This window comes from Osmerus mordax, chromosome 11 (assembly GCF_038355195.1).
Source record: "Osmerus mordax isolate fOsmMor3 chromosome 11, fOsmMor3.pri, whole genome shotgun sequence".
Lineage (NCBI taxonomy): Eukaryota > Metazoa > Chordata > Actinopteri > Osmeriformes > Osmeridae > Osmerus > Osmerus mordax.
In genome coordinates, this window is record NC_090060.1 from 18,210,732 (window position 1) to 18,238,048 (window position 27,317).

At 51.4% G+C, this 27,317-nt stretch overlaps 1 protein-coding gene across 1 annotated transcript; it reads right to left on the reverse strand.

Moving 5' to 3' along the window:
* Positions 1-615: 615 nt before the first annotated feature.
* ift80 (intraflagellar transport 80 homolog (Chlamydomonas)) lies at positions 616-26,232 on the reverse strand. Its single transcript, XM_067246065.1, has 18 exons — positions 26,015-26,232; positions 23,407-23,517; positions 22,441-22,509; positions 20,636-20,745; positions 19,476-19,565; positions 19,095-19,232; positions 6,275-6,454; positions 5,750-5,868; positions 5,548-5,622; positions 4,968-5,131; positions 4,601-4,665; positions 4,339-4,474; positions 3,703-3,850; positions 3,197-3,368; positions 2,024-2,113; positions 1,596-1,768; positions 1,308-1,431; positions 616-1,202 (listed from the first exon to the last, which is right to left on the reverse strand). Exons 3-18 carry the CDS (start codon positions 22,466-22,468, stop codon positions 1,092-1,094), a joined length of 1,923 nt encoding a protein of 640 aa, XP_067102166.1. The 5' UTR covers positions 22,469-22,509; positions 23,407-23,517; positions 26,015-26,232; the 3' UTR covers positions 616-1,091.
* Between the last annotated feature and the right edge of the window lie 1,085 nt (positions 26,233-27,317).

Here is a 27,317-nt window from a genome sequence, read left to right on the forward strand (position 1 = left end):
GAGACCAGACTCCACCAGGAGGTCCTCTCCTCCTCCTCCTCCCTGAGACCAGACTCCACCAGGAGGTCCTCTCCTCCTCCTCCTCCCTGAGACCAGACTCCACCAGGAGGTCCTCTCCTCCTCCTCCTCCTCCCTGAGACCAGACTCCACCAGGAGGTCCTCTCCTCCTCCTCCTCCTCCCTGAGACCAGACTCCACCAGGAGGTCCTCTCCTCCTCCTCCTCCTCCCTGAGACCAGACTCCACCAGGAGGTCCTCTCCTCCTCCTCCTCCCTGAGACCAGACTCCACCAGGAGGTCCTCTCCTCCTCCCTGAGACCAGACTCCACCAGGAGGTCCTCTCCTCCTCCCTGAGACCAGACTCCACCAGGAGGTCCTCTCCTCCTCCTCCCTGAGACCAGACTCCACCAGGAGGTCCTCTCCTCCTCCTCCCTGAGACCAGACTCCACCAGGAGGTCCTCTCCTCCTCCCTGAGACCAGACTCCACCAGGAGGTCCTCTCCTCCTCCTCTCCTCCTCCTCCCTGAGACCAGACTCCACCAGGAGGTGGTGCTGCTTGACAAGCTGTTACACACTGGTTATGCAGCAGGAACAGATACATACACAGTGCATTTTCCTCACTGATTTTATTTTGAACAATTTAAGGCAACAAGTGTAAAAATATCTATAGTGATAAAATAAAACACCCAAACGGTCACTTTAAATCCGTACACTATACCCCTCTGTTGAACATGTACAACATCACATTACACACACTAACAGTAACTGGTCTTATATAGTGTTTTCAAGACTAAAGGTACATATGGTAGCTTATATCATATTACAGTATACATGTATATACGTTAGAGATGTACAATAAGTAGCGTGTATCAGTGTGTGTGTGTCAGTGTGTGTCAGTGTGTGTGTGTCAGTGTGTGTGTGTGTGTGTGTCAGTGTGTGTGTGTGTGTGTGTGTCAGTGTGTGTGTCAGTGTGTGTGTGTCAGTGTGTGTGTGTGTGTCAGTGTGTGTGTGTGTGTGTGTCAGTGTGTGTGTCAGTGTGTGTGTGTCAGTGTGTGTGTGTCAGTGTGTGTGTGTGTGTCAGTGTGTGTGTGTGTGTCAGTGTGTCGGTCCCAGGCTGGTCTTGATGGAGGTGCTGACTGCTCGCTCTCTCTCCTTGGCCAGCTCCATCTCCACCTTGGCCTGCACCTTCTCCCAGTCCACCTCCACCTGGGGGGGGGGGGGGGAGAGACCATCGTGAAGATACAAGATGACACAGTCCCCATGGCAACCAGCCAGGCTGGAGTGTTGTTACGGTAACGGTTGACCTCTCACCCCTTCTGCGTACTGCAGGAAACGCTTGTTGGTCTCCTGCTTGCTGAAGTCCTGCAGGAACTTCAGTCTGTAGGCCAGAACTGTGTCCACATGGGTCTTATACTTCACAGCTAGCTCCAGAGCCCTGCACACACACACACACACACACACAGGTCAGTCCGACAGACAGACAATCAGATAGACAGACAGTCAGACAGACAGACAGTCAGAGAGTCAGACAGACAATCAGACAATCAGACAGACAATCAGACAGACAGACAGTCAGTCAGACAGACAGTCAGTCAGTACCGGTCCCAGTGGTAGAGGGAGATGTGCAGCTGGATGGCCTGGTATGTGAGGCCAGCCTGCAGCAGGATGCCCTCTGCTTCCTGCACATGACCACTGAACAGCTGCAAGTGAGCCAGCAACGACTCCCTGGATGGAAGCTCCTTCATGGAGGTAATATACTGGACCTTGTCTACCTGGAGGGAGGAGGGGTGGAGGGGGAGAGGAGGAGGAGGGGAGGGAGGAGGAGGAGGGAGGAGGAGGAGGGGAGGGGGAGAGGAGGAGGAGGAGAGGGGGAGAGGAGGAGGGGGAGAGGAGGAGGGGAGGGATGGTGGGGAAAAAGACAGAAAAAGTCAGAGAGAAGTAAAGATCCTGCCCTCTGTGTTGATCTGATGAGAGAGAGAGAGAGAGGCAGAGAGAGGAGCTGTGATCTGATTGGTGGAAGGTCCTACCTCTCCAATGGCTGCATAGGCCACCTCAGCTGTGCTCAGCTCCCGATTGGCCATTGCCATGCCAGCAAGACACGCCCACAGTGACTGGTCCTACGGAAACCACAGTATTAGCATTCACACACAAAACACCTTTACACTCACACATACACAATACACACCCAGAGGTACACACACACACACACACACACACAAAGGTGCGCACACTCACACACTAGAATGTGCACAGACACGCGCACACTACTGATTCTTTTACATGCATATAGTGTTAGTGTGTGTGTGTGTATGAGTGTGTGTATGAGTCTGTGTGTGTGTGTGAGTCAGACACCACATCTCCCACACCTGGTTGATAAGGGGCTTCTACACAAACTGCATTCTGGGAAAAGCCACACAATGGCCACTGCCTTTACCAGAAGTGGGGAGGAGGGGGGAGGAGGGAGGATATTAAAGTGGTGACTCTCTCCTCTTCCAGCCATCCCTCGCTCTCCAGGGCTGTGTGTGTATATGGGTGTGTAGTGTATGTGTGTGTGTTGTGTATATGTGTAGTGTTGGGTTAAAATACGGTAAATGGTGTCACACAGGCTAATTGGACCCTAATTAAAACCCGCTGGTCCTGACTTGTTAAAACTGCATTTCAGAAGTGGCTCCATCACGCATATACACACACACACACACACACCCCCATTCACACACACTCTCACACTGGAGAGAAAAGGAGGAGAAGAAGAAAGGAGAGAAACAAGAGAATGAAGAGCGAGAGGAGGAATGAAACAGGAAAGATCGGGTAAGAGAGAAAAGGAGCTGAAGAATGTAGAGTTGAAGAGCGAGAGTGAGAGCGAGAGAGAGAGGGAGAGACAGGGAGAGACAGGGAGAGAGAGACAGGGAGAGAGAGGGAGATACAGACAGGGAGAGAGAGACAGGGAGAGACAGGAAGAGAGACAGGGAGAGAGACAGGGAGAAAGACAGGGAGAGAGAGACAGGGAGAGAGAGACAGGGAGAGACAGGGAGAGTCAGGGAGAGAGGAAACAACAGGAAGTGGACAGACAGATGTGAGACCATACTAACTGACTGAGGAGATGAGACACTGATAGGAAAATGAAACAAACACACGTGTGTGTGAGAGTGTGTGTGTGTGCATGTGTGTGTGAGTGTAAGTGTGTGTGCATGTGTGTCCACCTTAGCGAAGCGGCAGAGGCGCAGTGCGTCCTCCCAGCGGGAGGTGGCGCTGTACTGGTGCAGCAGGCTGGCGTAGGGAGTCACACTGCTGCACACCAGCGAGCCGTCGCTACGGCGAACTGTCACCTTGGAGCCCACGTAGCTCAGGATGTGGGGGGAGCGGCTGAACTCACTGATACACACACCACATGTACACACACACACCACATGTACACACACACACCACATGTACACACACACACCACATGTACACACACACACCACGTGTACACACACACCACATGTACACACACCACATGTACACACACACGTACACACACACCACATGTAAATAGACACACACACACACACGCACACACCACATGTACACACACACCACACACACACCACACAAAGTTAGTCTCAGAGAGCAGGGGATGAATCTATGACCATGAACATGAGGATGCTGGACTGTCAATGGACGAGCAGGAACTAAAAGCATGTGTTCATGTAGTGTGTGTGTGTACCTGGCATCCTTGCTGACCAGGGTGTGGGACAGCAGGTCCTTGTCAGTGAACACACAGCCTGGGTCCAGCCACACGCACAGCTGGCTGTCCTGGAGGCCACACAGGATGTTGGCTGTGTCGTTCCAGGCCAAGGTGACCACCATGGTCCCTGCACACAGACACACGCAGCACATGCATGTAGCACCCCAAACCAAGGATCCAACACGCATGGACACATGAAACCCGTCTGAAGCCTCACCTCTCTGTGTGGGGCCATGGCCCCGACCCTCACCTCTCTGTGTGGGGCCCTGGCCCCGACCCTCACCTCTCTGTGTGGGGCCCTGGCCCCCGACCCTCACCTCTCTGTGTGGGGCCCTGGCCCCGACCCTCACCTCTCTGTGTGGGGCCCTGGCCCCCGACCCTCACCTCTCTGTGTGGGGCCCTGGCCCCGAACCTCACCTATCTGTGTGGGGCCCTGGCCCCGACCCTCACCTCTCTGTGTGGGGCCCTGGCCCCGACCCTCACCTCTCTGTGTGGGGCCCTGGCCCCGACCCTCACCTCTCTGTGTGGGGCCCTGGCCCCGAACCTCACCTATCTGTGTGGGGCCCTGGCCCCGACCCTCACCTCTCTGTGTGGGGCCCTGGCCCCAAACCTCACCTATCTGTGTGGGGCCCTGGCCCCGTGCCAGGCGGCGTACAGGGGTCAGGTAGAGGTCACGGTTCTTGTCTATAAGGGCAATCTTCCTCTCTCCAGAAGAACCACACTGGTCCAGAGATATCTCCACCACTTCCATCTAGACAACACACACGAGGAGAGCAGAGCGGGATGTGTGTAAAGGAGAGGGGTAGGAGCTGGTCCTCCAGTGTGTTGAGCCAACACCTACAATCAGTCTGTGTGTGTGTGTGTGTGTGTGTGTAACCTTGTGCATCAGTGGTTTCCCGTCTCCGAGGGCTTTCCCAGTCAGGGCGTCAAAGAGGAAGATGGCTGAGTGACAGAAATAGAGAGAGACAGGTGATGACATTAAAGAATGACCAGCAGCTCTGAGTTATTCTGTTCTACAGGTTCTAGAGGCTGCAGGTTCTAGAGGCTGCAGGGTTCTAGAGGCTGCAGGGTTCTAGAGGCTGCAGGGTTCTAGAGGCTGCAGGGTTCTAGAGGCTGCAGGTTCTAGAGGCTGCAGGTTCTAGAGGCTGCAGGGTTCTAGAGGCTGCAGGGTTCTAGAGGCTGCAGGGCTCTAGAGGCTGCAGGGTTCTGCGGGGTTGTACGGGGGTACTCAGGGCGGCGCTCACCCTTCTGGTCGCTCTTGTCCCGGATGGCGATGGTGTCGTTGCTCAGGGAGATGGACTGCTGGCTCAGCGTGTCGGTCCTCATCCCAGGGAACTTGGGGGAGGAGACAAGACGACCCTCGTAGGAAAAGACATAAACACCAGCACCATCCACCAGGAGGAAGTGTCTGGAGAGGAGGAGAGGACAGGAGAGGGAGAAGAGGAGGAGGGAGGAGAGGGAGAGGAGGAGGGAGGAGAAGGAGAGGAGAAGGAGGGAGGAAAGAGCCAAGGTGAATCACTCAACATTTAGCTAGAGTAGAGCGTAAAGGAGTATATAGAGAGAGACAGAGAGAGACACAGAAAGAGAGAGAGACAGAGAGAGACAGAGATACACAGAGAGGGAGAGACAGAGAGAGAGAGAGAGACAGAAAGAGAGACAGAGAGAGACAGAGACAGAGAGAGACAGACAGACAGAGACAGAGAGAGACACAGAGAGACAGACAGAGAGACACAGAGAGAGACAGAGAGAGACAGAGAGAGAGACAGACAGAGAGAGAGACAGAGAGAGACAGAGAGAGACAGAGAGGGACACAGAAAGACTCACTTCTCTGCCTGCAGGATGAGGCTGACGGTTCCCTCCTTCAGGTCAAAGATCAGGGGAGTATTCCAGTTCTTCACACTGCACCAAACACACACACACACTCAATACATAATTGTTTATAATTTATATTTAATTGAACTGAGAGACAGCCAGACAGGGAGAGGGAGGGAGACAGAGAGACAGGGTATAGAGGGAGAGATGTTACTTGTAAACGTAGCACTGTAGAGAGGTGGTGACCACCAGATGGCCGTGAGCCAGAGAGGCCTTGATGACCCGGTCTCTGAACTCCAGCATGTCTACTGCATCATTCAGCACGTTCCTCACCTGCACACACACACGCCAAGGTGCACGGTGGAAAGGTTTGCAATGTCAATGTGATGTCTCAACGTGTGTGTGTGTGAGAGCTCCACCTGCCTTACTGTGTGTGTGTGAGCTCCACCTGCCTTACTGTGTGTGTGTGTGTGGGTGTAAGAGCTCCACCTGCCTTACTGTGTGTGTGTGTGTGTGTGAGCTCCGCCTGCTTTACTGTGTGTGTGTGTGTGTGGGTGTAAGAGCTCCACCTGCCTTACTGTGTGTGTGTGTGTGTGTGAGCTCCACCTGCCTTACTGTGTGTGTGTGTGTGTGTGTAAGAGCTCCACCTGCCTTACTGTGTGTGTGTGTGTGTGTGTGTGTGTGTGTGTAAGAGCTCCACCTGCCTTACTGTGTGTGTGTGTGTGTGTGTGAGCTCCACCTGCATGCTCCTCCTCTTGGTGAGGGTGATCTGGAAGCTCGTCCACTCCCAGCGCTGCTCCACCACGTGAGCGAGAAGCACCTGGCCGTTCCCACAAGCCCCGGCCAGCTGAGAGCCATCGGCCGCCCACGCCACGCTGAACAGGCTTCCTGAGCTGGGCTTCTCCAGGGCGTACGACCACTGAGGGGGAGGGGGCAGGGGTAAGAAGCCTGCTACCAGGACAACAGTCGAGGCTTGATCATGGTGTGCTCGCCCCCCCACCACACACACTCTCTCTCTTCCCCCCCCTCTCTCTCCTTCCTCTGTCTCCTCCCCCTCTCTCTCCCCCTCTCTCCTCCCCCTCTCTCTCTCCTTCCTCTCTCTCCTTCCCCCCTCTCTTTCTCCTCTCTCCACCTCTCTCCTCCACCTCTCTCCTCCACCTCTCTCCTCCACCTCTCTCCTTCACCTCTCTCCTCCACCTCTCTCCTTCACCTCTCTCCTCCACCTCTCTCCTCCACCTCTCTCCTCCACCTCTCTCCTTCACCTCTCTCCTCCACCTCTCTCCTCCACCTCTCTCCTCCACCTCTCTCCTTCACCTCTCTCTCCTCCCACCAGCTCAAGACCTGTCAGAGGGATTATGAGTGAATCCAGTCGATGACCAGCAGTGATGCTGTTGTGTCAGCTGTGTGTGTGTGTGTGTGTGTGTGAGAGAGAAATCACAGTGTTCATGGAGTGTTTCGGAGCCCTGACGGCTGGCTGGGCCAGAGATTAGCCATGCCAGAACGATGGGCTCCACAGATTCCCCGAGACTCACCTCCTCCCTGCTCTCTCTTTCTTCTGTCTAGTGGGAAAGGTCAGGGGTCATCCCTGAACCAGGCAAGCAGTAGGAAGAGAGAGAGAGAGACAGAGAAGAGGAAGAAGAGAGAGACAGAGGAGGAAGAAGAGAGGAAGAGAGTAGAGAGAAAGAGAGAGGAGCCCAGGTTCCAGTTTTGATCTGACCCCCTCCCCCTCTCCACCTGCCCCCTCTCTCCCACTTTCTTTCCCTCCCTTCCTCGGGTGAAACAGATCACATGTCCTTGGTCTGCACCCTCCTCCCCGAGCACCCAGGACAGCCACAGGTAAACATACTAAATAAAACCTGAGTAAACCAGTTAAACCAACAATCACAAGGCATTTCTTGTTAAAAGGCAAAATATCAAAGGTGGCATTTTCCTTTCCCTTCCCTCCCCTGTACCACACTCTCTCTCCCTCATAAATCCTGCAAGATAAATGACAAGCTTTTTGTTGTTGTTGAGATGTGTGTGTGTCCCTGTGTGCCACTGCACTTGTGACACAAGTGTGCAACTGCAAAGATAAACAGTGTCTGGCTGCATAAAGGCCTTTGAAGTACACGTTTTATATACCTTCCCTCCCAACATGGCTGCCGCGTTTGGCCTGACTCCACCACCAGGCCAGCGCCTCTAAAATAATACCAACCATCTATTCTACTGCAAACATCTAGCCGCTCCGCTTTAGGGCTCCCCAGAGGGGGAGGAGAGAGAGGGGAGGGGGAGGAGGGAGAGGGGAGGTAGAGGAAGGGGGAGGGGAGGAGGGGGAGGAAGGGGGAGGGGAGGAGGGGGAGGGATGCAGCTGAATGTAAACGCCAGACTGTGATGAAGCAGGAAACATGATATCACATCCTGAGAAGACATGTGGGTACTACAAATAAAATAGGAAGTCAGGTGGCTGAGCGGTTAGGGAATCGGGCTAGTAATCTAAAGGTTGCCAGTTCGATTCCCGGCCGTGCCAAATGACGTTGTGTCCTTGGGCAAGGCACTTCACCCTACTTGCTTCGGGGGACTGTCCCTGTACTTACTGTAAGTCGCTCTGGATAAGAGCGTCTGCTAAATGACTAAATGTAAATGTACTACACCATGTGACTGCTGTGGGTACTACACCATGTGACTGCTGTGGGTACTACACCATGTGACTGCTGTGGGTACTACACCATGTGACTGCTGTCGGTACTACACCATGTGACTGCTGTCGGTACTACACCATGTGACTGCTGTGGGTACTACACCATGTGACTGCTGTGGGTACTACACCATGTGACTGCTGTCGGTACTACACCATGTGACTGCTGTCGGTACTACACCATGTGACTCTGATGTCGGTACTACACCATGTGACTCTGCTGTGGGTACTACACCATGTGACTCTGCTGTGGGTACTACACCATGTGACTGCTGCGAGGGAGCTAACCTGTGTGTGTGTGTGGAGGAAGAGAGTGAGGACAGTTGAAGGTGTGTGTGCGTGTGTAGTGTGTACAAATGTGTCGTGTGTATAAATAGGTAGGCTGTCGCCGGCTGTCGACTTCATGCGACGCCGACAGCCGGCACCGCATGAAGTCGAACGTACCTAAAGTGTCTGCAGGTGAACTCTGCTCTGTCTGACTCACTGGGGAGTCCTGAAGGTGAACTCTGCTCTGTCTGACACACTGGGGAGTCCTGCAGGTGAACTCTGCTCTGTCTGACTCACTGGGGAGTCCTGCAGGTGAACTCTGCTCTGCCTCCACCACACCTCTCTATTTCCCACACACACACATTATGGTTGTTGACATGACCTCGTCTTTCACCAAAAGATTGTGCCATCCCTTTCCCCTCTCGCCTCTGTAGGGGTGTTCAGAGAGAGAGGGAGACTTAGGGAGGGAGGGAGAGAGTTAGGGAGGGAGAGAGAGTTAGGGAAGGAGAGAGAGAGTTAGGGAGAGAGAATTATGGAGCACAAGTGAGGGAGAGAGAGATAGAAAGAGAGAGGGAAAGGAAGAAGAAGAGAGGCTGGCTAGCGTAGCACTGTGGCTAGCTGTATAAATCAGCGTGGCTAGCTGGCTAGCGTAGCACTGTGTCTAGCTGTATAAATCAGCGTGGCTAGCTGGCTAGCGTAGCACTATGTCTAGCTGTATAAATCAGCGTGGCTAGCTGGCTAGCGTAGCACTGTGGCTAGCTGTATAAATCAGCGTGGCTAGCTGGCTAGCGTAGCACTATGTCTAGCTGTATAAATCAGCGTGGCTAGCTGGCTAGCGTAGCACTGTGGCTAGCTGTATAAATCAGCGTGGCTAGCTGGCAGGCTGCCTCTCCCAGCGTCCAGCTGGATTCACTTAGCCTGTTTGCTGGCAGGGCAGGTACGGGGTGTAAATCCTGACACACCACTCCACATGATACCGACATGGTAATGCACACTACACACACACACACTATACACACCATCCACACGCACTTAATATACACACTCAGTAACACAAATATGCACATACATGCACACAAACACACACGCACACACAGACTACACACAGACTACACACACCTACATATGCATGCATAACCCACCAAGCAAGCAGCCAGCCAGGAGGATGCAGCCAGCAAGCAGCCAAGCCAGGAGGATGCAGCCAGCAAGCAGCCAGCCAGGAAGATGCAGCCAGCCAGGAGGATGCAGCCAGCAAGCAGCCAGCCAGGAGGATGCAGCCAGCAAGCAGCCAGCCAGGAGGATGCAGCCATGGGGGAGGGAGGTGAGGATGAGACCTCATTAATCTCTATCTAGATTAGGAAGGCTTGTAAACATCAGCTTGCACTGACCCCTGGGTAGCTGGGGCCAGCGCTGTGGCTAAGGATGGGGCTGGGGTAGAGTACAGGGCTGGGGATAGAGATGGGGCTGGGGTAGAGTACAGGGCTGGGGCTAGGGATGGGGCTGGGGCTAGGGATGGGGCTGGGGTAGAGTACAGGGCTGGGGATAGAGATGGGGCTGGGGTAGAGTACAGGGCTGGGGCTAGAGATGGGGCTGGGGTAGAGTACAGGGCTGGGGATAGAGATGGGGCTGGGGTAGAGTACAGGGCTGGGGCTAGAGATGGGGCTGGGGTAGAGTACAGGGCTGGGGCTCGGGCTAGAATAGGGCTGGAGTTGGGGCTGGACCTAGGTACAGTTCTGGGGCTGGACCTGGTCCTGACGGCAGGGCTGGGTACTGGACAGATGAGGGAGCCTCTAGTGGGTCAGGACTGAGGACATAGCTAGCCTCTAGTGAGTCAGGGTAGATCATGGCTGGACTGGGCTGGACCAGGATTTATAGCTGGACTGGTTCCACCTGGTTCCCACCCCAGCTTCACTTCCAGACTGGAGACACTCGACTGCCTCAGGAGGAGTCAGCCTTCGCTGAACGTTGAGACATAATCCTTCATTTAGATGGTCTGAGTGTTGGAGGAGGGGGGAGAGATGACCCTCTTCAGAACACAACTCAGAGGGGGAGGGGCCACACGCCACAGACAGTCCATCATCCCTCAGACACACACACACACGGGCAAACACACTCAAACACACACACACACACGGGCAAACACACACAGACACACGCACACACACGGGCAAACACACACACGGGCAAACACACACACACACACGGGCAAACACACACACACAAACAAGCCTCTGCCAGACTGAAAACATGTATGAAGATGAAACTAACTCTTTCAGAGGGAGCAGAGTCAGAATGTCAAGCGGTCTCTGGGAGCAAATTGATGTGCATCTACTGTTCTGTGCTTTATAATAAACCCAGACCCACTGCATTAAATTACATGCTATCAAACAGAACGAGCTCTCAGCTCCCTTGGCACCGCATTGTCTGAGCTTCTCTAATCACCTCGAGGCTCGCTCGCTCACACACACACACACACACACACACACACACACACACACACACACACGCTCTCGCTGTCTGTGAGGACAGGCCTTCACACTTGTTCGCTCTGTGTGAGTAGAGGGCTCCACACTAGCATTGCCCACTCCCCCTGGTGTGACAGCCTGTCTCAGGAGGGCTAAGGAGGTTGTCTGGCCAACATCGTCCCATCAGACACATCTCACTGTGACCTCTCACCCTGCCCTGGAAGACACATCTCACTGTGACCTCTCACCCTGCCCTGGAAGACACATCTCACTGTGACCTCTCACCCTGCCCTGGAAGACACATCTCACTGTGACCTCTCACCCTGCCCTGGAAGACACATCTCACTGTGACCTCTCACCCTGCCCTGGAAGACACATCTCACTGTGACCTCTCCCCCCCTACCTGGAAGACACATCTCACTGTGACCTCTCACCCTGCCCTGGAAGACACATCTCACTGTGACCTCTCCCCCCTACCTGGAAGCACCTTGGGCCTGGCGCAGGTTCAACTGATGACAAAATATATGTGTGTGTGTGTGTAAGAGTTAACCCCCCAGCCTTCGTACCTCGCCAGCCATTCAGGACATCCCAGCAGTGTGACTGAGCTGCACACAGCCCCAGATGAAACCATCCTACAGCTCCAAGAACAACTAACAGTACCTTCTATAAGAGACAGACCCAGTCTACAGGACGACAGCCAGAGTCTCCGCATCATAGTAAACCCTTCACCGGACAGGAAAGAGAGACAGGGAGAGAGACACAGACTGGGACAGAGAAAACAGCCAAGAGAGAAAGTGAGATATGTGTAGACAGAAAGATATGGAGACAAAGAGAGAGATTGGGGGAGGGAGGGAAAAGGGAAACCTGGAAAGAGAAAGAGAGAGCATGAGATTTGGAGGAGGGAGAGAAAAGATATAAGAGGTAGGGAAAGATAGGAGAGAAAGATAGGGGAGAGAGAGGGAGTGAGAGAGTGTGAGAGAGGGGGGGAGAGAGAGAGAGCGAGAGACAGAAAGCTGGGACAGGGGCCAGTATGAAGTGGCACAAGTTGGAGATTTGGCAGCGAGGAGGAGGGAGGGTAATGGTACACACATGGCTTCATGCTGGAGCCTCAACACAGTAACCATAGCCACATGCTGGGCCCTGGGGGACTCATCAGCAGGACACAGCTGCACGCCGGCCAGCAGAATTCAATTAGCACCGCTGGCTACAGGCACCAGCTACACTGGCTAACGCTAGTAACAGTATTCTGATAGGTGCACTAGCCACACTGGCTAACGCTAGTAACAGTATTCTGATAGGTGCACTAGCCACATTGGCTAACGCTAGTAACAGTATTCTGATAGGTGCACTAGCCACACTGGCTAACGCTAGTAACAGTATTCTGATAGGTGCACTAGCCACACTGGCTAATGCTAGTGCGTTAGTATTCCAACTACTGAAGTTGTTTCTCATCGTGCCTCTACATCAGTGTTTACATCTCGATTACCTGTAACTGAAGTTAGCATTAAAGCCAGCTAGCGAGAACTACTTACTCTTGAACAAATTCACCTCAATATACTACAGTGTCCTGTTTTTTTACTACAAGGCTTTTAACATTGACTGTTGAGACTGCGGATGCCTGACATAGCCTATACATTTTTTTTTTGCCACATAAGTAAACCTTTTCCGTGCCCCAACACTGCTACACACACCTTCTAATAGACCTGGCTTGTGCACATACTACAGACAAGCAAAACTATACACACAGACACACACATGGCCCATAATCAAATGAAGCAAACATATCCAGCACATTGTGCCATGTAGCGGAGCTATTAAACTAGTCTGTCAAGATTTGGGGCTACTTGTGTCCACATGGAGCAAATATGGGGGTAAATATGGGTGCTCTAGGAGCCCTCCCTCACCCTACACCTCCCCTCCTTGCCCGCCCGCCCGCCCTCCCTCCCCAGTAATATCATAGTGAACTTTGTGTTGGCTGGCCTGCCAGTGACAGCATTGCAAGCAGGGCATGTAAATAATCCTGAGAAAATGAAGTGATACACTAATAAACAGTGGCCTTTGCCTCTCTTTCTCTCTCTCTTTCTTTCTCTCACACTCACTGCTGCAATTGTGCATTTAAACAAAGATTCACGATTATTCCAACTTTGTAACTTTCCTGAAAGTACTAAAACTCTTTGACACAGTCACAGGAGGTAGCGGAGGTAGTGGAGGTAGCGGAGGTAGTGGGCTAGCGGAGGTAGCGAGGTAGTGGAGGTAGTGGCTAGCGGAGGTAGTGGAGGTAGCGGAGGTAGTGGGCTAGCGGAGGTAGCGGAGGTAGCAGAGGTAGTGGGCTAGCGGAGGTAGTGGGCTAGCGGAGGTAGCGGGCTAGGGGAGGTAGTGGAGGTAGCGGAGGTAGCGGGCTAGCGGAGGTAGCGGGCTAGCGGACGTAGCGGCCTAGCGGAGGTAGCGGCCTAGCGGAGGTAGCGGGCTAGCGGAGGTAGCGGGGAGGATGGAGCAGGCTCACTACAAACTGGACGGGAGCGAGGGATGGAGGGGAGGAGGGATGGAGGAGGGGGGATGGAGGAAGGGAGGAGGAGGGCTGCAAAAGGGGAGGAGGAGGAGGGATGGAGGAGGGGTGGAGAAGGGATGGAGGAGGGGAGCAGGGCAGCAGATGAGGAAGGAGGTTACACAGGAGATAGAGCTTGAGAGAGAGAGATTTAAAGAGAAAAGTCAAAGAGAGAGAAAGAGAGAGAGTGGGAGGAAGCACACCCAGCTCAGTTGCCTGGAGAGAAAACTGCTCTACTGCTGACTCAGGACTCTCTTTGTTTGACAATGCTCCCTCTCTTTCTCACTCTCATTCACTCACTCCCTCTCCCTCCCACTCGCTCCCTCCCTCCCTCCACATCTCTCTCTCTGGTGTGTAACCCCCCCCCCTCTCTCTCTCCTCTCTCTCTGGTGTGTAACCCCCCCTCCCCTCTCTCTCTCTCTTTCTCTCTGGTGTGTAACCCCCCCTCTCTCTCTCCTCTCTCTTTTTCTCTCTGGTGTGTAACCCCCCCCCCTCTCTCTCCTCTCTCTCTCTCTCTCTGGTGTGTAACCCCCCCCCTCTCTCTCTGGTGTGTAACCCCCTCCCTCTCTCTCCCTCTCTCTCTGGTGTGTAACCCCCTCCCTCTCTCTCCCTCTCTCTCTGGTGTGTAACCCCCTCCCTCTCTCTCCCTCTCTCTCTGGTGTGTAACCCCCTCCCTCTCTCTCCCTCTCTCTCTGGTGTGTAACCCCCTCCCTCTCTCTCCCTCTCTCTCTGGTGTGTAACCCCCTCCCTCTCTCTCCCTCTCTCTCTGGTGTGTAACCCCCTCCACATCTGCTATTTTTCCACAAAGTTCTCCCTCTCTTTTGCTCCCCTCCTCCATCCCTTACTCCAAGCTTGCCCTCTCACTTTTACAGTGACATTTTCCCCGTCTGCACTCCGCTAACTACCTCCTATCTCCTGTGATGAAGAGTAAGGCTTATCATAGCCAACTTCCTCCTCTCTCCTGTGATGAAGAGTAAGGCTTATCATAGCCAACTACCTCCTCTCTCCTGTGATGAAGAGTAAGGCTTATCATAGCCAACTACCTCCTCTCTCCTGTGATGAAGAGTAAGGCTTATCATAGCCAACTACCTCCTCTCTCCTGTGATAATGATGGGGGGGGTATTTAAATGTAAAGAGATCCACTTGATCCCTACAGTTACTAGGAGCCTTCCTTTTCACAATGAAATTAGGTATCCTTTAATGGAGTTAGTTGTCTGTGCAAACTTTCATGGCGAATAAAACCGATTCTGATTCTGATTCTGGGGGTTACATAACATTGTTGTGTTATATTGCTCTTGTTTGTTATGAACGTGTCAAGCCTTCCTGACTCTTGGCTGACTCCAGTCCTGGTCTTATCAACAGATTGCTTGTTTGCCTGCATGGTGAATACTGTGGTCTGTGATATTTATTATGTGTTTTCAAACCATGACTGCAAATCAAATTCCCCTTTGCGGGACAATGTCGATTTAAATTCAATTGAATTGGTGAAAAACAAGCAGCCGCATTAGAAGGTAAACAGGTTCTAGAAGATTCTAGAGCGGATTTGGGGAATTCTAGAACACAGAACCTAATAGGCTCTTTAGAACTGAACAGACATACAAGATAATTGAGAGAGTAAGAGAGAGAGACAGAGAGTAAGAGAGAGAGATAGAGAGAGAGTAAGAGACACAGAGAGTAAGAGACACAGAGAGTAAGAGAGAGATAGAGAGAGACAGACAGTAAGACAGAGATCGAGAGAGTAAGAGAGAGAGACAGAGGATGATGGGAAGAGGTGATGAAACAAGCTGCTATAGCAGATGCTGGTTTCATGCGATCAAATAAGAGATTTGAATACAGAGAAGCTGCAGAAGCCCAGCCGTAGGGTGGGGCCGTAGGGTGAGGCCGTAGGGTGGGGCCGTAGGGTGGGGCCGTAGGGTGAGGCCGTAGGGTGGGGCCGTAGGGTGGGGCCGTAGGGTGAGGCCGTAGGGTGAGGCCGTAGGGTGGGGCCGTAGGGTGGGGCCGTAGGGTGAGGCCGTATTGTGAGGCCGTAGGGTGAGGCCGTAGGGTGGGGCCGTAGGGTGAGGCCGTAGGGTGAGGCCGTAGGGTGAGGCCGTAGGGTGAGGCCGTAGGGCCTGTTGATTTCTGTGAAATCACAGCCAAGTTCCACCAGCAGTAGACACCAGTGGTTTTTAAACTCATCAGCACCCCCTCTCACAACAGCATTACAATTGTGAGCTATACATTTTACACACATTTTAAGACGACTCATCTTCTATTGCACTCGGAGAGGACAGATGTTAAAGGACTGGAGAAGACTCAAACTTTCCAGTTCCACAGTGCAGACACTCACTCACACACACTCATACCCTCACACACGCAAAGACAGCATAGACCAGAGACACATGTCAGACCTCATGGCATCACATTAGAGAGGGCGAGGAGAGGAGGAGTGGAGAGGAAGAGAGAGAAGAGGAGGAGAAGGGGGGAGAGAAGAATAGGACTAGAGATGAGGAGCTATGCAGGACCAGTGCCAGGTCGGGTCTACAGTCCCAGGTCAACAGAACCACAGAAGGCACTTTGATGAAGTCTCATGATTCTGTAATTGAGTGACTTCAAATCTGATTAGAGCTGTAAGGCCCTGCTTTCAGCAAGCCCCCTCCAGCTAGCTGGTATGAGACAACCGTAGCATGACACAGTAGAGATGTGTGTGAAAGAGTGGGAGAAGAGAGAGGGGAGGAGAGGGGAAGGAGAGGAGGAGAGAGAGGGGGAGGAGAGGGGAAGGAGAGGAGGAGAGAGAGGGGGAGAGAGAGGGGGAGGAGAGGGGGAGGGGAAGAGAAAGGGGGAGGAGAGGGGGAGGAGAGGGGGAGAGGAGAGGGGGGGAGAGAGAGGGGGAGGAGAGGGGGAGTGAGAGGGGAAGAGAGAGGGGGAGGAGAGGGGGAGAGAGAGGGGGAGGAGAGGGGGAGAGAGAGGGGGAGAGGAGAGGGGGAAAGAGAGGGGGAGAGGAGAGGGGGAGAGAGAGGGGGAGGAGAGGGGGAGAAGGGGAGAGAGAGGGGGAGGAGAGGGGGAGAAGGGGAGAGAGAGGGGGAGAGGGGAAGAAGGAGGGGGAGAGGGGAAGAAGGAGAGGGGAAGAGAGAGGGGGAGGAGAGGGGGAGAGTGGAAGAGAGAGGGGAGGAGAGGGGGAGAGTGGAATAGAGAGGGGGAGGAGAAGGGGAGGGTGAGAGGGGAAGAGAGAGGGGAGAAGGAGAGAAGGAGAGAGAGGGGGGAGAAGGAGAGGGGGAGAAGGAGAGGGAAAGAGAGGAGAGAGGGGGAGAAGGAGAGAGAGAGGGGGGGAAGGAGAGGGAGAGGGGGGAGAAGGAGAGGGGGAGAAGGAGAGAGAGGGGGGAGAAGGAGAGGGGGAGAAGGAGAGGGAAAGAGAGAGAGAGAGGGGGAGAAAGAGAGGGGAAGAGAGAGAGGGGAAGAGAGAGGTGGAGAGAGAAAGAGAGGAAAAGGGAGAGACAGAGAGAGAATACAATGAGTCACACTTGTTAGTGAGTGACACAGTGTCAGAGATCGTGACAGGGTCCAGACACTAGACACCAGCTGCAGCGCCTTGTAAATAGACTGTTGTCTCACACGCGCACACACACACACACACACACACACACACACACACACACACACACACACACACACACACACACACACACACACACACACACACACACACACACACACACACACACACACACACACACACACACACTCAGTCACTCACAGGCATGTGGGCACATGCATACATGCACACTGAAACAGAGTGATGAACAGAGAGTAACAGAGCAGCATGTTGTGGAGGCAGGCTTCATGACTAACAGAGTAACAGGGCAGCATGTTGTGGAGGCAGGCTTCATGACTAACAGAGTAACAGGGCAGCATGTTGTGGAGGCAGGCTTCATGACTAACAGAGTAACAGAGCAGCATGTTGTGGAGGCAGGCTTCATGACTAACAGAGTAACAGGGCAGCATGTTGTGGAGGCAGGCTTCATGACTAACAGAGTAACAGGGCAGCATGTTGTGGAGGCAGGCTTCATGACTAACAGAGTAACAGAGCAGCATGTTGTGGAGGCAGGCTTCATGGTTTTGTGGTCTCAGGTCAGCAGATCCAGAGTGACTCCAGGATATTAGTCACGCTAGTTACAGCAGGGATTCCTCCACGGACTTAACCCTTGCAGCGCCACGCCCAAGCACAGACACAGCACGTGTGTTTGTGGGTCTGAGAGACTTGCTGCATGACTACATGATATGTTTCATCCTTCTGATACTGGCTGTTTGTCAATACACGTTCTTGTGAACTCGTTTGACGTCATCTTTCAAGGCCAAGAAAGGTTCCAATATCAAAGAACACAACTGACCAAGAACGCAAAAAATGCCTGACGTAGCGTTGGGACCAGAGATGGGAAGTAACAAAGTACAAATACTTCATTACTGTACTTCAGTGGATTTTTCTGGTATCAGAAAAAACTAACACAGACACGCGGAATCAAACTGCTACACTTATAAATCACGGATCAATACACACTCACACTGTAACTCTTTCAGTGGTCGACATCTGTGTTAGCTCAGAGCTCTCTCCAGCCCATTTACTCTTGTTCTTAAAAAAGTCAATTTCATCCTAATTAGATCCAAACTCAAACCCTAACCAGATCACAGATTACCAAAGGTAACATATGTATATAGAGAAAGGTGGGGGGTACAGAAGGAGGTAGGGGGGTGTAGAGGGAGTTAGGGGGGTGTAGAGGGAGTTAGGGGTGTGTGTGGATGGTGTTAGGGGGGTATAGAGCTGGTTAGGGGATGTGTGGAGAGTGTTAGGGGGGTATAGAGCTGGTTAGGGGGTGTGTGGAGGGTGTTAGGGGGGTATAGAGCTGGTTAGGAGGTGTGTGGATGGTGTTAGGGGGGTATAGAGCTGGTTAGGGGATGTGTGGAGAGTGTTAGGGGGGTATAGAGCTGGTTAGGGGGTGTGTGGAGGGTGTTAGGGGGGTATAGAGCTGGTTAGGAGGTGTGTGGATGGTGTTAGGGGGTGTGTGGAGGGTGTTAGGGGGGTATAGAGCTGGTTAGGGGATGTGTGGAGAGTGTTAGGGGGGTATAGAGCTGGTTAGGGGGTGTGTGGAGGGTGTTAGGGGGGTATTGAGCTGGTTAGGGGATGTGTGGAGAGTGTTAGGGGGTGTGTGGAGGGTGTTAGGGGGGTATAGAGCTGGTTAGGAGGTGTGTGGATGGTGTTAGGGGGGTATAGAGCTGGTTAGGAGGTGTGTGGAGGGTGTTATGGGGGTATAGAGCTGGTTAGGGGATGTGTGGAGAGTGTTAGGGGGTGTGTGGAGGGTGTTAGGGGGGTATAGAGCTGGTTAGGAGGTGTGTGGATGGTGTTAGGGGGGTATAGAGCTGGTTAGGAGGTGTGTGGAGGGTGTTATGGGGGTATAGAGCTGGTTAGGGGATGTGTGGAGAGTGTTAGGGGGTGTGTGGAGGGTGTTAGGGGGGTATAGAGCTGGTTAGGGGATGTGTGGAGAGTGTTAGGGGGGTATAGAGCTGGTTAGGAGGTGTGTGGACGGTGTTAGGGGGGTATAGAGCTGGTTAGGAGGTGTGTGGATGGTGTTCCTACCCCAGTCTTGTCACACAGGCGCAGGGTGTTGAAGGAGCCAACAGCAAACACCTCTCCATCAGGAGCCCAGGAGACGGAGGTGATGGGGTAGTCATGAGGAGACGAGGAGTAGAGGAGCCGGCCGTAGCTGTCCCACACCTGGAGGAGAGAGAGCTCACCTGGTATCTACACAGCTACACCTCACCTGGTATCTACACAGCTACACCTCACCTCACCTGGTATCTACACAGCTACATCTCACCTGGTATCTACACAGCTACACCTCACCTGGTATCTACACAGTTACACCTCACCTCATCTGGTATCTACACAGTTACACCTCACCTCACCTGGTATTTACACAGCTACACCTCACCTGGTATCTACACAGCTACACCTCACCTTGTATTTACAGTCCTCTCCTCCTGATAGGATCAAGTCGTTCACTGAGTTCCAGTCCACCTTCAGAATGACCCCATCATGAGCCTTCCACTGGACAGAGAGCGAGGGAGAGAGAAATCAAGAGAGGGAGAGACAAATGGAGAGACAGTGCATGTGGAAGATCAGAAAAAAGGAGAGAAGGTGAGAAAGACAGAGAGAATAAATCCTAGTCTTGTGTGTGTGTGTGTGTGTGTGAGTATGTTTCTGTATGCGTGTGTATGTGTGAGTGTGTGTCTGGGCTCTGTTAAATGTGATGGTTTAACTTTCCTCTAATTGGAACCAGGAACCAGGGGGGGGGGCTGCCATGGGTCTCCGTGGGGACATAGACAAGCCCCGCCCCTCTCGTGCCTTCCACACGACCCCAGCAGACACATCAATAACACACACACTCACGTTAAACACAGACACACACTCACTCACTCACATAACACATAACACACACTCGCACAATGAATATACTTAAACTTAAAAATGATGTAGTTACACTACCCCCCCACCCTCCCTGTTTAAAGAACCTTCCATGCTACCCCGCTCTCACTCCACACCTACTATGTATCTCTGTGTGTGTGTGACTGTGTGGGTGTAGGTGTGTGTGTGTGCGTGTAGGTGTGTGTGTGTGTGCGTGTAGGTGTGTGTGTGTGTGCGTGTAGGTGTGTGTGTGTGTGTGTGTGTAGGGGGGTTACAGGGGTCAGAGGGTTGTACAGGGGGCTCCTCCTCATGCCAGCTGTTGCTCAGGGAGGGGTGATGGTGTGAAAGTGTGTGTGTGTGTGTGTGTGTGAGGGGATGACAGTGTTTGCTCAAGGTCCCTGATGCAATTCAGCTCCAGAAAGAACAATAAACAAATGTATACATGAACAAGAAAAATACTCACTGGAGAGCAAAGTCTTCAATCCTCCCTTCCCCAGCCCCCCACACTCCTCCCCCCCTCCCCACTCCCCCCACACCAGGAACTTTATCAACACCATCTTTTTGTCTCCTCTGGTAAAGTGCTATTTTTTACTTTAGTCCAAACAAAACAAAACACATTGCCAGGAATAAATGACCTAAATGAGTGTAATAGCAACAGATGCAGGGGCACACACACACACAGGGGGGGGGGGGGGGGGGGGGGGGCATGGTACCTGCTGGACCTTGGCGCTGGGCTGCAGGGGCTTGATGACCAGCTGTCTGCCGGACGTGTAGAGAATCCTGTCAGAGTCAGGACCCCAGGACACGGAGTACACCGGAGACCCTGCGCACACACACACACATACACCCTAATTACTCTTGTTTCCCTCAGGTAATAATTATCAAAAGGAACTGGTTTGTTTGCCTCACACACACACACGCAGGGAGGGGGGCAGAGAGAGAGGCAGAGAGAGAGACAGAGAGAAAGAGTGAGACAGAAAGAGAGAGGCAGAAAGAGAGAGACAGAGACAGAGCAAGGTAGAGGGAGCATGTGCAGTAGCTAGAAGGTATAGCATTTCTAATTTCCAGCCACAAAGGTGTCAGTGTAGGAATCTGATTCTGCGTGCATGGCTTGCAGCAACACACACCTCTAGAGACAACACACACACAGACCCCTGCTGAACCGTGTGTGCGAGTGAGTGTGTGTGTGTATGGGGGGAGGGGTAAGTGTGTGTGCTATGTGAATGGATGTGTGTATGGATGGAGGGGCGGAATGTGTGAGTCTGTTGGGTGTGTGTGTGTGGAGAGAGAGGGTGTGTGTGTGAGAAGAAAGAGAGGGTGTGTGTGTGTGGAGAAAGAGAGGGAGGGTGACTGACATTTAACCTTGCTCCAGGTGCTAGCGGTTTCTCACCAATGCCAAAAGGTCACATGATTCTGAGCTGACAAAGGCAATGAGGGTTTTAGACGAGTTCTCCTTCTCTCTGTCTCTCTCCTTGCCTGCAACCACTCCTCCTCTTCCTCCCTCCTCCTCCTCTCCCCTGCCCCCCACCTCCTCTCATGGTTACATCATCCACCTCAAGAGCACAACAATGGCCCCCAGCTATACCTGAGACTCCTGCTGTGTGTGTGTTTGCTTGTTAGTGAGTGTGTGTATGTATGTATGTGTTTGTTAGGGGGTGTGAGTGTGTTCTTCAAATCTAGGACTCACCCTACACTCTTAACCCCCACTCGGCCCTAGCCAGCCTGTCTATAGATGTACCTATGCCTTGGCTTTTATATAAGTTGACCACAGTAGTAAAGTAAACACGTCCTCACAGTAAAGCGACAGACAGAGAGAGGAGGTCTGACAGCTACAGCAGCTGGGGTTCAGTTCTGGAGAAACACAAGACCCAACATGTCTGCCTGCTCACAGAGCTGTTACAGACCACCTGAAGACCAGCTCTCTATCACTCTCTCTTTCTGTCTCTCTTTCTGTCTCTCTTTCTGTCTCTCTTTCTGTCTCTTTTTCTGTCTCTCTTTCTGTCTCTCACACACACACACACACACACTTCACCTTCTCTGCAACTTCTAGGTGAAACTACAGGTATTTCTACACCTCCAGTTATACAAGTGGGTTGTGATTGTTTGGCCTGTTTACTCAGAGCTGCCAGAGGAACACTGATCCTGTTCTGACCCAGCCTCTCATTGGTCCATTGTTATACCATGCAGAGGCAGGGTAGAGCTGATAGAGGCAGGGTAGAGCTGATAGAGGCAGGCTAGAGCTTATAGAGGCAGGGTAGACCTGATATGGGCAGGGTAGAGCTAATAGAGGGCAGGGTAGACCTAATAGAGGCAGGGTAGAGCTAATAGAGGGCAGGGTAGACCTGATAGAGGCAGGGTAGAGCTAATAGAGGGCAGGGTAGAGCTTATAGAGGCAGTATAGACCTGATAGAGGCAGGATAGACCTGATAGAGGTAGGGTAGAGCTTATAGAGGCAGGATAGACCTGATAGAGGCAGGATAGACCTGATAGAGGCAGGGTAGAGCTGGTCCATATTCACCTTGCAGGGCCAGGGTAGACCTGAGCATGCCAGTCTTGGACCAGATCTTGATCTGACCATCCTCTCCAGCTGGAAAACACACACAAACACAACAGCATGTATGTTACTGTTGTATATTTATGTAAGTGTTTGTGCGTGTATACAGTTGGTATGTATATATATATATATATATGTGTATATATACACATGTATATACACATACGCGCGTGCGTGTGTGTATATGTGTAAATATTACGGCTGTCGAAGTTAACGCGATAATAATGCGTGAATGTAAAAAAAAAAATACAGATTAAATAAATTGATTAATTTTGCGATTAATATCGATTAATCATATTAAATAATGCCATTAAATATTTTAATCGATTGACGAGCCTACCGTATTTTACGGAAAATAGGCTACATTTTCTATAAGTAGCATCCCACCAGAAAGTGAACTTTGTGTTTGTATGAATGGCGATGTCAAGAAGAGCAGTGGTAAAATACAAGTTGTGAAAAAAGACCGCGTCCGTGTCTTATTGTCCACAAGAACATATAAAATTATATCTAAAACAAACCTACAAAGAGGTCGGTTACACTACATAGCCAAAGTTGTTAGCGATGCTAGCTAATGTTAGTTTGCTAGCTGTATATAACATTTCACTGGGTCTTGCAGCTGTTTGATTTACTGAAATTATTATGAAATTTTATGTTCATTTGCCTTCTTTAGCAAGTCACTGTATTTCCAAGCCCTGATAGTGTAACTGAGACGACACAGTAAATAATTCCTCTTTCAAGTAATAAGTAATTAAATTAGCTGCACGGTCTGTAGAGATCTTGGGACAAAGCCACTTTTTTGTTCTAAAACCGGGCTGTAAACCGCTTCGAAATATAAGCCGTACAACCACAAGAAAACTGCAAAATGGGGGTACAGGCCACGTCTTTATTTCCGAAAAATACGGTATATATATATATCTGTTTGTGTCCTACCTGTGATGAGAGCGGTGCCGTCGTAGTTCCACCTCCCCGCCAGCACGGCTCCCTTGTGGGCCTCAACACTCTTCTCCACACGACCTGTCCTGGAGAACAGGTGGAACTTCCCTGCACACACACAGTACACAGGTACACAGGTTACACACAGTACACAGGTTACACACAGTTGCACAGGTTACACACAGTACACAGGTTACACACAGTACACAGGTTACATACAGTACACAGGTACACAGGTTACACACAGTACACAGGTTACACACAGTACACAGGTTACACACAGTACACAGGATACACACAGTACACAGGTACACAGGTTACACACAGTACACGAGTGATCAGGAGACAGACCCAGGAGACAGAGTGATCAGGCATGGACACACTCAGACCCAGGAGAGAGATCAGGCATGGACACACTTATCAAACACACGGGCCGAACGTATACTTTGCGGCGGTGTGTATTAAAAAATTCAGTGTTCTATGTAATTTCTGGTCGCCTTAAACTGCGGACCAGCATGCTTCTGGTGCCAACGGTTCTATATTTGGAACCCCTGACAAAAGTAAGTTTCGCCGACCCAGAAAAGCAGGTAGTGACTTCTACAACTGTGACTGGCTAGGGCATTAAAAGACGTTTAGAATTAAAACAGAGAATCAAACACGTAAGTTCAATTAAAAACTCTTCAGTGTCAGACTGCTAGCAGCATGTGTACTGTGTCTCTCTGAACAGGGAACCAGAAACAGCTCTGACACATCCACCCAGCCAGCCAGAGACACACACAAACCACACTGACGTTACTGTAGACCCCCCCCCCCCACACACACACACACACACACACACACACAAAGACACAACAAATTGGGTTTTAAATTAACCCTTTAGAAACTTTGTGAACTAGCAACACCACAGCAACAATGAATGAGAAAGCAGTCATGGAGATTCACCAGGACCAGAGTACAAGCACAGCATCACAGAGCAGCATTACAGAGCAGCATCACAGAGCAGCATCACAGAGCAGCATCACAAAGCAGCATCACAGAGCAGCATCACAGATCAGCATCACAGAGCAGCATCACAGAGCAGCATCACAGAGCAGCATCACAGAGCAGCATCACAGAGCAGTGTACACAGTCCAGGCCCAGAAGGGACAGATTGTGGGTGTGTTTAAGCAACCCTACACTGCCATTAGTGCTGCTACCACATGCTGCCTGCCCCAGCAGAGCTCTCACTGTGTTTACATCTCATGTAGGCACACACACACACTCACACACACACTCACACACACACACTCACACACACAACAGGTCACACACACACTCACACACACACAACAGGTCACTCACACAACAGGTCACTCACACAACAGGTCACACACACACTCACACACACAACAGGTCACTCACACAACAGGTCACTCACACAACAGGTCACACACACAACAGGTCACACACACACTCACACACACAACAGGTCACACACACACACTCACACACACAACAGGTCACTCACACAACAGGTCACTCACACAACAGGTCACACACACAACAGGTCACACACACACTCACACACACAACAGGTCACACACACAACAGGTCACACACACAACAGGTCACACACACAACAGGTCACACACCCTTGACCCTCTGTCCCAGGGCTGCTGGTTCCCACAGAACACATCTCAGAAGATAGACCACAGAACACATCTCAGAAGATGGACCACAGAACACATCTCAGAAGATGGACCACAGAACACATCTCAGTAGATGGACCACAGAACACATCTCAGAAGATGGACCACAGAACACATCTCAGTAGATGGACCACAGAACACATCTCAGTAGATGGACCACAGAACACATCTCAGAAGATGGACCACAGAACACATCTCAGTAGATGGACCACAGAACACATCTCAGTAGATGGACCACAGAACACATCTCAGAAGATGGACCACAGAACACATCTCAGAAGATGGACCACAGAACACATCTCAGAAGATGGACCACAGAACACATCTCAGTAGATGGACCACAGAACACATCTCAGAAGATGGACCACAGAACACATCTCAGAAGATGGACCACAGAACACATCTCAGTAGATGGACCACAGAACACATCTCAGTAGATGGACCACAGAACACATCTCAGAAGATGGACCACAGAACACATCTCAGTAGATGGACCACAGAACACATCTCAGAAGATGGACCACAGAACACATCTCAGTAGATGGACCACAGAACACATCTCAGAAGATGGACCACAGAACACATCTCAGTAGATGGACCACAGAACACATCTCAGAAGATGGACCACAGAGCACATCTCAGAAGATGGACCACAGAACACATCTCAGTAGATGGACCACAGAACACATCTCAGAAGATGGACCACAGAGCACATCTCAGAAGATGGACCACAGAACACATCTCAGAAGATGGACCACTGAACACAGAAACAGTTGAATGTTATATAATAAACATGTAAAACATGTAGCAGATGATGGAGGGGTAGCTCAGTGGTAGAACATTGGAGAGCTAACTTAATACAGTATTATAAAAACGTGTTCTATGTGTAAACATTTAAATGTGCTACTAAGACTTACCATCAGTGCTGGTCAGCACGAAGTTCTCCGCCAGGGCCTGCTTCTTGCCACCTACAGTCTTCGGGATCCAGTGCAGATCAACGGGGAAGATGTCCTCCTGCAGCTTCACCACCAGGGTGGTGTCCCCGGTGAGCACGTTCCACTTCAGGATCTGGTGGTCCTCGCTACAGGAATACAGCTCGTCCGCGCTAGTCCAGCCCACGCTGCTCACAAGCTCCTTATGTGCATTTGGTGTTAAGGAATGACACGGGCAGGGAATTGGATGTATGTGTGTGTGATGCAAACGTATTTCTTTAATATCGTCTCAGTCTCGAGACCTTTAGGACTGTATGATTTGAGTCTGTCGATTACATTCCCTATTACATAACGTGTATGACTTTATGTGCAAGTCACATTTGGATGTATCGGCAGAGTACATTTACATTACGTCATTTAGCAGACGCTCTTATCCAGAGCGACTTACAGTAAGTACAGGGACATTCCCCCCAAGGCAAGTAGGGTGAAGTGCCTTGCCCAAGGACACAACGTCATTTGACACGGCCGGGAATCGAACTGGCAACCTTCAGATTACTAGCCCGCTTCCCTAACCGCTCAGCCACCTGACGCCCCCCAAGAGTATATTTGTTCAATGAAGTGCCAGTATGTTTCCTTTTGCAAACAGTTTGCTGTCGAATGAATAAAAGGATATGTTTTGGCTCCTTCTGTAACGATGTTTTTAATCTCATCGTGGTGGCTGAAAAACAAGTCTCCACTCCAGCAACCAGCTTCTGTACCAAGACACACTGCGAATCTGCGTAAGACGAGAGAAATATGCTTGTCAGTCAACGATGAACATAAACTGTGTCATTGTTAAAAGGCATTTGAGGATAACATGAGTTATACCGTACAAATATTCATGGGAGAATTGCATTAACTGAATAAAGAATTGCATTAACTGAATAACAAACGCACAAAATACGTGCCTAGAAACGAATGGTCGTCAAGTAAACGTCGTTCCGTTGCTAGGTGCCTTGACTAACGCTCGCTAGCTAACAAGCTTAGCTAACGTGATGATTACCCTCACATTTAGATAACTTACTTGGCCACTACTGCATAAAAGGTACAGTTCCAATATTATTCGAAATACTAATAATGTTGTCGCGCTGATAAGGTAGTAAGCTACAAACTATTTAAGATCAAGACAAACGTTGCCATTATCTGTTGATATGCATCAGGCTAGCTAGAGCAGCACAGTTCAGTTCACGTTGCACTTCACTGTCCTGTGACTCACAGGCTGTGAGTGTCGCGAGACCTTCTGGCAACG